Source organism: Leptodactylus fuscus, chromosome 2, assembly GCF_031893055.1.
Source record: "Leptodactylus fuscus isolate aLepFus1 chromosome 2, aLepFus1.hap2, whole genome shotgun sequence".
In the NCBI taxonomy this organism is placed as follows: Eukaryota; Metazoa; Chordata; class Amphibia; order Anura; family Leptodactylidae; genus Leptodactylus; species Leptodactylus fuscus.
Window position 1 is genome coordinate 52,581,420 of NC_134266.1, and position 12,517 is coordinate 52,593,936.

General features: G+C 41.9%; 1 protein-coding gene across 2 annotated transcripts in view; it reads left to right on the forward strand.

The window, feature by feature from the left end:
- FLOT2 (flotillin 2) overlaps positions 1–10,740 on the forward strand; it is a 73,056-nt gene extending 62,316 nt beyond the window's left edge. For both annotated transcript variants that reach the window (XM_075263709.1, XM_075263708.1), the window contains exons 8-11: positions 3,130–3,344; positions 4,106–4,289; positions 5,035–5,184; positions 6,654–10,740. In XM_075263709.1, the coding sequence (XP_075119810.1) occupies positions 3,130–3,344; positions 4,106–4,289; positions 5,035–5,184; positions 6,654–6,692 (588 nt within the window). In that variant the 3' untranslated portion in view covers positions 6,693–10,740. The remainder of the gene's footprint in view (positions 1–3,129; positions 3,345–4,105; positions 4,290–5,034; positions 5,185–6,653) is intronic.
- Positions 10,741–12,517: the final 1,777 nt, after the last annotated feature.

Sequence of the window (12,517 nt, forward strand, 5' to 3'; positions counted from 1 at the left end):
GCCCTATTCACTGTATAGGGCTGGTTCTGAGGAACTGAAGCTCTGTTCCTATTTCTTGAATAGCAGTGGCGCTGGCTGTCCTCTAGCAGCTTTTGGCATGTGGAGATTGCTGTAACAGCTGATCTGTGTGGGGTCTGGCTGTTGGTCCCCCCACAGACCACATATTGATAACTTATGCCGTGGATAGGTCATCAGTAAGAAACCTTGATTTGGGGCCAGAAAAACCCCTTTAAAAAATGTATGGGAGGTGAGAAGGAATGGCTGACAGCTATCTTAAGTATTTGGCCAACTTTAGGCCTTATTCACAGACCTAATGTCCTTGAAAACCATCCGTATCGGTCCTTTGAAGCCCATTGAAGGGGCTTATTCACATGACTCTGAATAACGGCCTTGTTATGGCTGGTTTAAAAACCATGAATGTGGGACAATTTATTTTTATGCCTGTGAAAACAGACCAAGATAGGACATGTCAGGTCCATGCAAAAAAAGGACATGAAATAGGCTCATGGACATAAAGGGTTTTAACCATATTGTGATCAAATGGCCGTTTTTTGAATTTGGCAAGTTCTTCTGTAGTCCTTTTAGTTCTGAGGCCACAGTTTCACCCTGCGGTAATAGAACTGAAGCACCAGCAACACAGTGAGAGACAAAGCTATATAAATCTGGTATAGATCAAAAGACCTAAATCTTCTAGATGTTACGTAAACTAGAGCTACTGCTGTGAAGGAGCACTCCAGGCAAAACTGATTTAGTATCATGTGCTGCCCCCCAGGCCCTCTGCTGGGTATACACAGGGGATCAGGTTTACTTAGAGTACTCCTTTAAGGACTTAAAGCAAATGTTAACATTGGCAGCGAGGATGGTTAAGCTGGTGGATTCTCCTGACAAGTCCTTGCCTTACGTAATCCCTTATTTAAGAGGTGAATGCGTCTGTCAACAGTGCTCTGCTTGTGAGTCAACATTAGACGTATATAGTACATGTGGGTGTGATACTTGTCCAGTATATTTACTTACACCGATCAGCCATACCACTAAAAGCACCTGCTTAATGTGTAGTTCCCCCTTTGCTGCCAAAATATCTCTGACCCATTGAAGCACTGACCCCAGAAGACCTCTGAAGGTGTCTTGTAAAATCTGGCTCCAAGACGTTATCAGTACACCCTTGAAAGACAAAGTGTCACAGGAAAGTAACATAAAGCTTAGGTCAAAAAAAATAAGTCATACATATTTTTATAGAATTTTTGGGGAGCTTTTTAAATTTTTCCTTGTTATTTATATTTTTTAAAAAATCCTAAATATCCTGCAGTTCTTACACTGTCCACTAGGCCATAATATGCTGAGACCTCCTGTCTTCTTTAGATTTCCTTGCAGCAGCCTTATCACTTAACTGCACACTAATGGTCAAAGCCCATCCTGTATATATGTATAAGACACATAATCCATCAGTCACGTCTTATCTACTCTCCTCTTGGTAAAAGGAAAATGTTTGTTTTGGTACCGTGTTAGCCAGTGGTTATAAAATATAAAAACAAAAAAACTTTGCAAGTCTTCAGTAGGTGATACCTTTTTTAATGGCTAACTCATAATGATGACAGAATATGACGTTTCGAAGCTTCCTCTGAGCTTCTTCTTCAGATATAACTAAAAAACACTCTGTAGAGGCTGCATATTTATGACTGGGCACAGGGCTAGAATTGCAGGAGGGAGGGGGGAAGAGGCTTATTACTATATACTTATAACAACAATCAATTGCCAGATCCCTGGTTCTTATCTTAATGGCTGTCTTAATGATCTGTATAAAAAGACATAAACCCAAGTGAGATGTTCATCCCATTGTCCAATGTCTGGAATAGGGTCATGGCCTTGTACTCATAAATCAGTCGCTGTTTCCTTGATTTAAAGGATACTCTCCTCTGTGCAGTGACCTCTCCATAGGTCACAGAGCATGCCTAGAAAACTCCCCCATCCAAATGAATAGGGTCAGCTCCAGACTGTCGTGTCTATGGCCCATGGTCCATCTATAAGAAACCGGAAGTCCAAGACTGTATTAGGCTTAGTGTCAAAAGTTGGAATTGCTTATTATTATTATTATTATTATTATTATTATATATTATTATTATTATTATTATTATTTTTTATTTTTTTTTTAAATATAGCCATTAAATGGTAAAATTAAAAATGCATAAAAAATATGTTAAAAAAATAGGTCATTTCCTGGTGACACGTTCTCTTTACGTCCTGTAAGTTGAATGTGGAGCCTCTATGGATCTGATTTGTTTTTTCTATCACACCCCAAAGATGTCTTATAGAATTTAGGTCTAGGAAATTTGGGGGCAGAGTCTACACCTTGAGCTCTTAACTATGATCCTCAAACAATTCCGCAATGATTTTGCAGTGCAGGGGCAGGGTGTGGTCTATTGCAGAAAGAGGCCACTGCTAGTAGAGAATGAAGGGTACTTGGTCTGCAACAATGTAGGTAGGTGGTAGGTGTCAAAGTAACCTCCAGATAAATGCCAGAGCACAAAGTTTCGTAACAGAACATTGCCCAGAGCCTTCATCCCGAGCCATCGCTACACTATGTAAGCATTTCACAGGCGCGCAGCTACCTACATGATGTTAGAGGGAGTCTGTCACCAGGGTGAAGCATATTGAACCAGAAACACAGGTAGGTCAGGCTCATCTAAATGTAATGCGTATTTCCCCATGAAAATGCATGCCTCCATTGCCATGGTATTGATTTATTTCAGAATATGTAAATGTGCAATCTGGGTATCGCTGTTGCTCCAATCTTCTATACCCCCACTGCCCTTATTCACCATATTTTGACACTTCTTTCTATGAATGACATGGCAAGGAGAGATTTCAGCATATGTGTTATTGTAGATGTCCTCACCCAGTCATATAGCCCTCACAATTTGGCCTTTGTCAGGGATTCTCAGTTCCTTCAGCTTACCCATTTTTCCTGATTTCATCACATCAAGAACTGACTGATTCCATACGTCAGCACTTCTCAGTAACCATTGTCACAAGATGGTAGTGTTATCCACTTCATGTGTCAGGGATGTTATGTCTGTCTGGTATGTGTATAGGTAATATACAGTCTGTACTGTAACCATTATCTCCTTGTAGAAAGCAGAAGCTCAGCTCGCCTACGAGTTGCAGGCAGCCAAAGAACAGCAGAAGATTCGTCAGGAAGAGATTGAGATTGAAGTGGTGCAGAGGAAGAAACAGATTGATATTGAGGAGAAAGAAATTGTCCGTACAGACAAGGAGTTGATAGCCACAGTGAGGAGACCAGCGGAGGCCGAGGCCTACAGGATGCAGCAGATCGCTGAAGGAGAAAAGTGAGTATATGCATTGTATACAAGGGGTCTCCAAGGAAGAGATCCAGGCTGATGGCTCAGAAAGAACTTTGTATTCACGTAAATGATGGCGGCTTTATACATTATGGAGTTCGGGCTATTCATTGGTGCTTCAGAACAATTTCCCAATCCCTCAAAAATAAAGGGCTCTAAATTATCTCAGCTCCTATTACAGATTTATGGCATGTGGATTTTGTGTCTCCTGCAAAAGCCTGTAAGGAAAATCTGCTCATCAAGTGACATTTTGTGCAACATTTACAGCAGAAAAAACATACCATGTATAGAAGAGAAATTAAGAAGTCTCTTTCACTTTGCTGGGACTGTAAATCATGGATCCGACCCTTGTGGATAGACCCTTATAGTACATGGAGTTTCTCATCAACACAACCTAATTCCATATGTCCAATTATAGCATATGGACGTTATATAGGGGTGATAGAGATACACACTACATACACCGTACACCTGGATGGTCAGCTTGTAATACTACATTTTCCCTGTAATGGTCATCATTTCCTAGGCATTACAGCTGATTGTCGGACATTTCTGTAGCCAGACCTGCAATGATCAGCTAGCGTCGGTCTGAGAAACCATTGTGTTTAAGAGTTCACTTTGTCTGCATATATTTTTATAGTATTTTCAGAGTACTATGTGGTAATACTGTGAGCTCTACCACTACTACTAGTTAGTACCTAGTTAGGATCAGACTGATTTTTGCTTATGATCTTTTTTTTATATAACAGGGTTAAACAAGTGTTGTGTGCTGAAGCCGAGGCTCAGAAAATCCGTAAAGTTGGAGAAGCTGAAGCCTCTGTTATTGAAGCTATTGGAAAAGCAGAAGCCGAGAGAATGAAGCTGAAAGCCGGTGCCTATCAACATTACGGAGAGGCGGCTAAGATGGCCCTTGTTTTGGAGTGTTTGCCTGAGGTAAGTGTGTTTTGGGTTTTTTTTTTTAAATAAAGCTATGATGATTTTTGAGAAACTACGTTATGTTTCCAGAAGCATTCACCACTGGAAAAAGAACCTCATGGATGACAAAAGTTATCAGACCGGCCTATTTTATGACTAGACATATTCTCCAGGTGTCTTCCAATATGAAATCTACACCAGTCCATTGTCAGTGTCCTCATGTACAGCAGAAAATAATGATGATAAATTTTAAGGTGGAAGGTCCTTGCCGCACCACGCTACTGCCTGTTGTAACAATTTTTGTCCGGGGGTTTGTAACTCCCCTTTTTCTAACTGCCCCTTCTTTCCAGAGATCTTTCAGTCCCACCTCGTACATATCGACCAGTCATAAGCTTTCTAAACCCAGTGGATCATTTAAAGGGCTTGTACAGGATAAGGTTAGGGTCACACCTGCACCTGAGGTACGTTCGGGGTGCAAGCAGGACTTTTCTCTCCGCATTTTTCGGGCGGAAATCTGGTGCACCCCATTATAGTCTGTGCAGTCCGTGGGTAACTGCTTTTTAAGCAGAGTGGGTTTTCTGTTCTTTGGTTTACAGTGGTTGAACTCTGAACCGAGACCTGGAACCTCCTATTACCTATAAGAAACCCAGTTCTTGGACCCCTCATGTAGATAATTTTTCTGCAGCCATTCATTCCTTTAGTGCTTTACTCTGAGCAGTTCTTGCACTTGACTTTCTTCCTAACTTGTCCTCATTCTTACCAGATCGCTGCCAAAGTGTCTGCTCCATTGTCCAAAGTGGATGAAATTGTCATTCTCAGTGGAGAGAACAGTAAAATAACCGGTGAAATGAATCGTCTGCTGGCCGAGGTTCCTGCCTCTGTTCAGGCTCTTACTGGAGTAGATCTGACTAAGGTGAGTGTTCTAGGTGTGTGTGTGGATGTGCTGCACCTATGATGTGGTTCAATGGTTTATTTCCCTTTTATTGGGAAGAGGTCACCAGCCCGTAAAACTTGCTTCATTACCCACGTGCACTCAAGCAAAATGTTCTGTCCTCTGCTTCAGTCTTGCAATGTGCAAGTACCCAGAGCCACCTCAGGTCTAAATGTCACTAGCGGCAAATTAAAAATTATTAAATTCAGCAACCAGGGGATAGCAGGAATTGAGGTTTGATCCTGCCACATTAGGACATTCTTGTGATTTTGGAGGTCAGAACTTGGGAAAGGTTCCCATTATGATAATAATAATACATTTTATTTATATAGCACCAATATATTCCACAGCACCGTACAATTTGTAGAGTTCAAGTACAGACAAAAAGATACGTTATAAAGAAAGTCACTTCACACAATGGGACTGAGGGCCCTGCTCGCAAGAGCTTACAATCTATGAGGTAGAGGGGGTGACCCAAGAGGGCCGGCATTAGAGGTAGCACTGCTTATACAGTGGTCAGACGTTTATGTAATAGAGGTGACTGTCATTACACAAACATAAAACTGTATGAGACGTCACCAGTTATGTCCTTTAACATGCAGATTGTGCCTAGACATATAAAGTTAGCCTGAAACTGCATCATATCGTATGGAGGTTCATTATAGGGATTCTAAATTACACACGGACGAGTTTACATTAAGAATTGGGATAGGCCTGTCTGAAAAGATGTGTGCGCTGGAAGCTGTAGAAATTGGGAGTTAATCTGATTGTCCGGGGTAGAGCATTCCAGAGAAGTGGTGCAGCTCGGGAGAAGTCTTGTATACGAGCGTGGGAGGTTCTGATAATAGAGGATGTAAGTGTTAGGTCATTAAGTGAACGGAGAACATGGGTTGGGCGTTAGACAGAGATGAGGGAGGAAATGTAGGGAGGTGCGGCATTATGGAGAGCCTTGTGGATGAGAGTGATAACTTTATATTGTATTCTGTAATGAATAGGCAGCCAATGTAGCGACTGGCACACACCGGAGGCATCACTGTAGTGTCTAGACCCGGGGTAGGGAACCTTCGGCTCTCCAGCTGCTGTGAAACTACAACTCCCAGCATGCTCCATTCACTTCCATGGGAGTTTCAAGAACAGCAGAGCAAGTATACATGCTGGGAGTTGTAGTTTTGCAACAGCTGGAGAGCCGTACGTTCCCTACCCCTGGTCTAGACTGATAGATGAGCCTGGCCGATGCGTTCAGAATAGATCATAGAGGAGAAAGTTTAGTAAGGGGATTTTGTTGTAAATGATGTTGTAAATATATGGTTTTTACTGCACCAAATCACTATTCACTATTGTTGGTATTGCAGTCTCTGACTACGACTACTTTCCACTAATTTATGATCTGTTTAATCTGCACTGTTGTCTTTTATACATAAACTTTTTCATGTGTTTTTACCATCCCACAGATCCCACTGATCCAGAAAGCCACGGGTGTCTTGGCATAGGGAAGAGTGCAAGTAGCCCACCCTTCATTCACTTGAGCAAATGCCTTCAATGCTTCGGGACTCTGTTTTATACAGAAGAGACAGTTTGGGTTACATTTTTAAACATCTGGTGCCTTAAGTTTCAGGACCAGAACCACAAGTTGTCATATCATTTAAGTTGTTTTTAGTTTGTTTTTTTTTTCTTTTGTTGAAAGATTATTTTTTTAGCGGAATCATTTTTATGTGTTGTTGTGGTGATTTCCTTACTTTCTACAATCAGTTTGCTAGGCAGAGTTCAGGTATGGCTGGAGTCACTGCCCTCTGTGCCTTCAGACTCCTCACCATCTGGTGTATCCTGTCAGTGCTGCCAAAATGCTGCTTTTTTTTAATGTAGGGACTTCAGCCACACACATACACTAGTACACAGCACTGATCCATGGCACCTGCCAGTATATGCGTGTATCAGACTGCTGGCCCTATAGTCTGTCTTGCAGTTGATTCCATTCCCCTAAAGTCACCGAGAGAAGCTATGCAGATGTGTGTGTGTCTTTGAGTTACATGGGCTAACGCCATAGCTGAGAAAAATGCATGTAACCTCAGTTCATGTACATACATTTGCACACGCGCATGCGCCACCTAGACTTGTGCCACATCTTCCATAAGATGTCTACCTAAATATAAATGGAATTCCATCCATCCATTCTTGGATTGTTCAGGTCCAGTGCGTTTTTACCACTTTTGACGTCTGAAGAGTAACGCTGCCTCCTATGTCTCTGTTGTATGATACATAATTTACTATAATCTGGCAGGTATACATTATGACCGGTTTTACAATGAAGCTTTTAGTGGTACAGCGATATTTGCTATGTGGCTGATACAATCCCGTAAAGCCCCGATAATCACATTATGATCATTAAAGAGCCCTACCTCCAAAAAGATGTGGAAAATACCTTACTGAGTGCTCCTCTCCCCCTTCCCTGCTTATTACACAAGTCTGAACAGTTGTCTTGAAACTTTTTGTTTCTCGATGAACCTTGGTAAATCCACCACAACCGAGATGTATGAATTCATCTTTATGTTTGTCATGTACATATTGATATTACTCTTATGAGGAATACACTAGCTAAAGAGGACCGGTCTTAGAGTACATCACGCAACGAAACCTGATGCTGATTTTGAGACGGTTTCCATCTGAAAATCACCGCCGTTGTCTGCCCTGGTTCTTCTTTCTATTGTTTTCAAAGGGAGTCAGAGATCGAAGTGGGACATTGAAAACATAAGCATCGATTTTGCCGTGGATTCCGTGGCCGATTCCTCCGCAGACACAACGCTGCTTAGTTTTAGTCATCTAAGCCTAATCTGCGAGGAAAAGCCATGGCAAAGTCGAAACTCTGCTTCAGCTTTCCATTGTAGGGGCCGGAAAATGTAGAGGAATCTGAGGCAGATGTCTTCCTCAAATTTACATTTCCCATAAGATAACACCTCTGGAGCATCTTTTCTTAGGACTGTGCTGCTCCTCTGTTATTCCTCATGGAAATGTAAAATTCAGTTGTCTTTCCCCCCCCCCATACCATTCCTCTTTGCAATAGGATTAGTAACCACTGGCCGTATAGGACATCCTCTTAGTTATATGTCTCCAAGAGGAATAACACAAGTGAATCACAATGCACAGTTCTAAGAAAAGAAGTGATATTGGGCATTTACTAGAGCCGACCGCTCCTCTTTAATGTGATTTCTCGATCCCTTCATTTCACATCATCCTTGTTTTATACCTCTTTGTATACCATATCCTGTGCACTAAATGATCTGGGAAATATGTGAATTCTTTTGTTAAAACTGTGATATTTTTAACCCCTTTTATATTGTACTGGTCTGTGCTGTCTGTCAAATCTGTAATATATGCTAAGCCTGTGGCTGTAAAATGTACTCCGTGGAAGAACCAAAATCCTATGGCGTAGAAATGCCTGAGCTATGACCATCTCCACTGACACTAGAAATGTTTCCTCAGCATGTACGCAGCGCTACAGTCTGTGTGGCTTTTATTTCTTGTATCTGCTATGGACAGCTTTAATAGAGGCAATATCTAGCACTGAGATCAGGTCCTCCTGGATCGCCTCTACTCACTAGATAGAACACGGTCATTGACTACTGCTCCCGTAGCGTCCGGGCCGTGCACTATAACAGATGGGATCTGCTCATACGGTCTCTTGTAAATACTGGCGACACCAAAGTCACATACCTTTCATTTTAAAGGGACATTGGTTGAATCACATTTTAGTTATTACATTTAGAATTTATCCTCCTACATTGTATGTTTTCGTGAGCTGGGAGAAAACATGTGCAGCATCCCTACTGACCGTATTCATGATTGTCCACCTTGCAAAGGGGTCATCCGCTACACCTCGTCATTATGGCAAATCACTAGCCACAAACTGACAGTGCTGTTCCAAATTGTGAGGTTGGAGGTACGGATCTGGCCCTGTAAAAGAAAGTGATATGTAAGGGGCCTATTCACGAGGTATGCCATAATAGCCTGATAAACGAGATTCCCACTCATGGGACGTGCACCTATCTCTAAAAAGACCAGGACTTACCTGACCATGACCCAAGTGAATGGAAGTTATGGACACATCGTAGAACAGTGAGCTAAGTTTTTCCATAACTCGCATACACTTTTATGGGAGTTAAGGAAACCACATAGGTCAAAGTGCAGTTCTGACTGTCTTCTCAGTGAGGTCATGGTCAGGTAAGAGCCAGAGAATGGAGGCTGGGGGGGTTCATTTTCAATATAGATGTAGATCCCACCCCTGGTACCTAAACCTATTAGGCATAAATGTCTTTTTTGGGTGAAAATCCCTATTAAGGATGAGGCCCCACATTGCAATTTTTCTTACCTTATTTAATTTCTAGAGATAACGCTCAGATTTTTTAACATGCTGTATTTTTTTTTTTTAAAAAAAGCAGCTTGTTGGCAAACCTTATATTTCCCGCAATGTATGGACGAGATTACCCAGATTCTCATTCCCTTTGGGCTTTTACTGTAAAATGCAGTATATTACGCCGCAGCAGCCAAAAATTCTGTGTTTCCGCAATGTGAGGCCTTAGCCTTAAGGTTACTTTCACATGGTGTTTTGTAGCGTCCGACGCAGGTATGGGTTCCCAATGCATACCTCCTAGGCATCTGTGGCCTGTAGGCTCCACACCCCAAAAAACCACAACCTACTGTATACTTGTTTTTATTGATGTCTATGCATTTCATACAGCAAAGGGAAGGTATGTTGAATGTCTGACAGTGGCTAAAACGGCTATGTGAAAGTAACAATAACTACATTGTATTGATCCCATACTTTATATCAACATGGTCAAAAGCCATGATGTGTCCTCTGCTGAATCAGCACTTACAGCCATTGGTCGCTGACAGTCCATTCACATGCAGTGGTAATGGTGATGCTGATCATTGCACCATAAAAATGGTGGAAAAACCAAGGGTTTAATAGGAAATCTTACCTTTTTAAAGGGGTTGTTTAGTATTAAAAATAGCGCCATTCTGCTCTCTGGGCTAATTCTGGTATTACAGCGCAATCAAGTGAATAGAGCTGCAATACCAGACTCTACCACCATGGACAGAAGTGGCAGTGTTCATTGAAGGGGGAAGTGCATTACCTTTATTCTCTCTAGTACTGGACAATCTCGTCTAAAAATGGTTGCAAATATTTTGCTCTTGTGATGGTGAATGTTCTCTGGATCTATATGGCCATGAAAAGGGAAACATGGGCCAAACTGAGACCGAGTGCAGCCATGGAACAGCAGCAAATTTTTCCATACCTATAACCCCCAACATGTAATGGAAGAGGAAAAATGCTGGGTGTCCTCCTTCGTGGCCCCCATGATTGTTTAATACAAGTTGCTTGTGTTTAATGTGCATATCTAATGTATAGTTATAGTCTCCATTTGTCATAGAAGTACATATATGATTTTAGGGTGCATGCACACTACGTAACGCCGGGCGTGTATGAGAGCCGTACACGCCGGCATTACAGCAGACTGCCGAACACTTCCCATTCACTTCAATGGGAGCGCTCGTAACAGCGGCGTTTACGAGCGCTCCCATTGAAGTGAATGGGAAGTGTTCGGCAGTCTGCCGTAATGCCGGCGTGTACGGCTCTCATACACGCCCGGCGTTACGTAGTGTGCATGCACCCTTAATGTGTTTTATATACATAAAGGAACGCATACCCCTTGTATCCACTATCCTTATGTCAGGTATTGTATGTGTAGCTGTAATCCTTCCTTATTTACACTTGATCCCTATGTAACTTGAAATAATTCTAGAATAATCCCTATATATTCCTTCATTTACAAGTTCTTTACTTATGGGGCAGATGGCTCTTCAGGTTTACATGGCTGCTGTGATTCATGGCATATATACATTGATAACTCATAGACCGCCATGAAATGAGACAACTTTTTGTACATTAAACTAATAGCAGGTCACATTGCACAGAATCAATCATAGTTTAATGTGGCAAAAAGTTGGGTTACCTTTAAAGGGAGTCTGTCACCAAAACCCAGCATATCAACCCAGCCCTGCAGTTAGATAGGCTAAGGTTTTCTCCTTGTGAATTGATGCCTCCATTGGCAAGATATCACTGTTTTATCAATATACAAAAGAGCTCTTTGGAGCAATAGCAGAGTCCTTGTTGCTCCAAACATTGAATTTTTGTTAATATGCAAATGTGCTATCTCAGCAAAGGAGGCATCGAGTTAAATGAACCTGTCTGCAGGGCAGTGTTCTGCTGACAGACTATAAGGCTAAGGCCCCACTGGACGGAAAAGCAGCGCTAAAGCGCTACAGGAAGAACCGCGGCGTGAACGCATTGAGGTTCTTCCCGCAGCGCTTTCAACAGAAAGTTGACAGAGTTTTCCTCCGAGGACTTTGTTACAATTATAACTATGGGAAAGCCACTGGCGTTTCTGTAGATATAATTGACATGCTGCAATTTTCAAAACCACATAAATCCCATCCACTTTGCAAATACTGTAAAACGCAGCGATTTTTACCGCGTCGTTTCCAGCCAGTGGGGCCCCGGTCTAAGGTGGTCTCCGTCCGCTTTTCATGTTTTAAAGGGCGTGTTCATCCTGAAAGACCAATTTATTGTTTACTTTGTAGAAAGTGCATTAAAAAAAATTGCCTTCGCTTGTATTAATCCTGAGCTACAGCCATTATTATAACCTACAACTGCATTGAGAATTTTGCAGACTTAAGAGCTGAAATCTCCCAGCATTTATTGCAGGATTAATACTGAACTCTGGATAATTCATGTATTTGTATAGTTTCTATACTAGCTGTAACACAAAGGTTGCCATGCTCTCTGAATCCAGTGAAGCATCAAGTTTTATTTCTGTTATCTCCCCAATGTTCTACTCTTAGCGGTAAATGGAGATAGGAGGAGGTGGGTGGACACTGCTGCTCTGTATATCAACTATAGTCACCAGTGACCATGACCATCAAATCTCCAGCGTGAGGACACAACCAAACAAAGCTCCATGTATCTATATCCTGAACACCTTTCATTTGCATAGGACCTGTCCTGACCTCATGTATTATATTAGTCAAGGCTTCAATTTCCCATAATATAACAATCTTGGATTATCTTTACTTAATACTCTTTATTGTGCCTCCCTCCGTTCCTACTAGAAATATATCACCAAGTGATGCCCTGGCTAAGATTGGGACACACCCATACATTTCCAAGAGGAATAACAGAGGAGCGGCACAAGGCAGAGCAAAGTATTTACTAAAACAGTCAGGAGGGCTGACCGTCCCTCTTTAATACGCTAGCTTC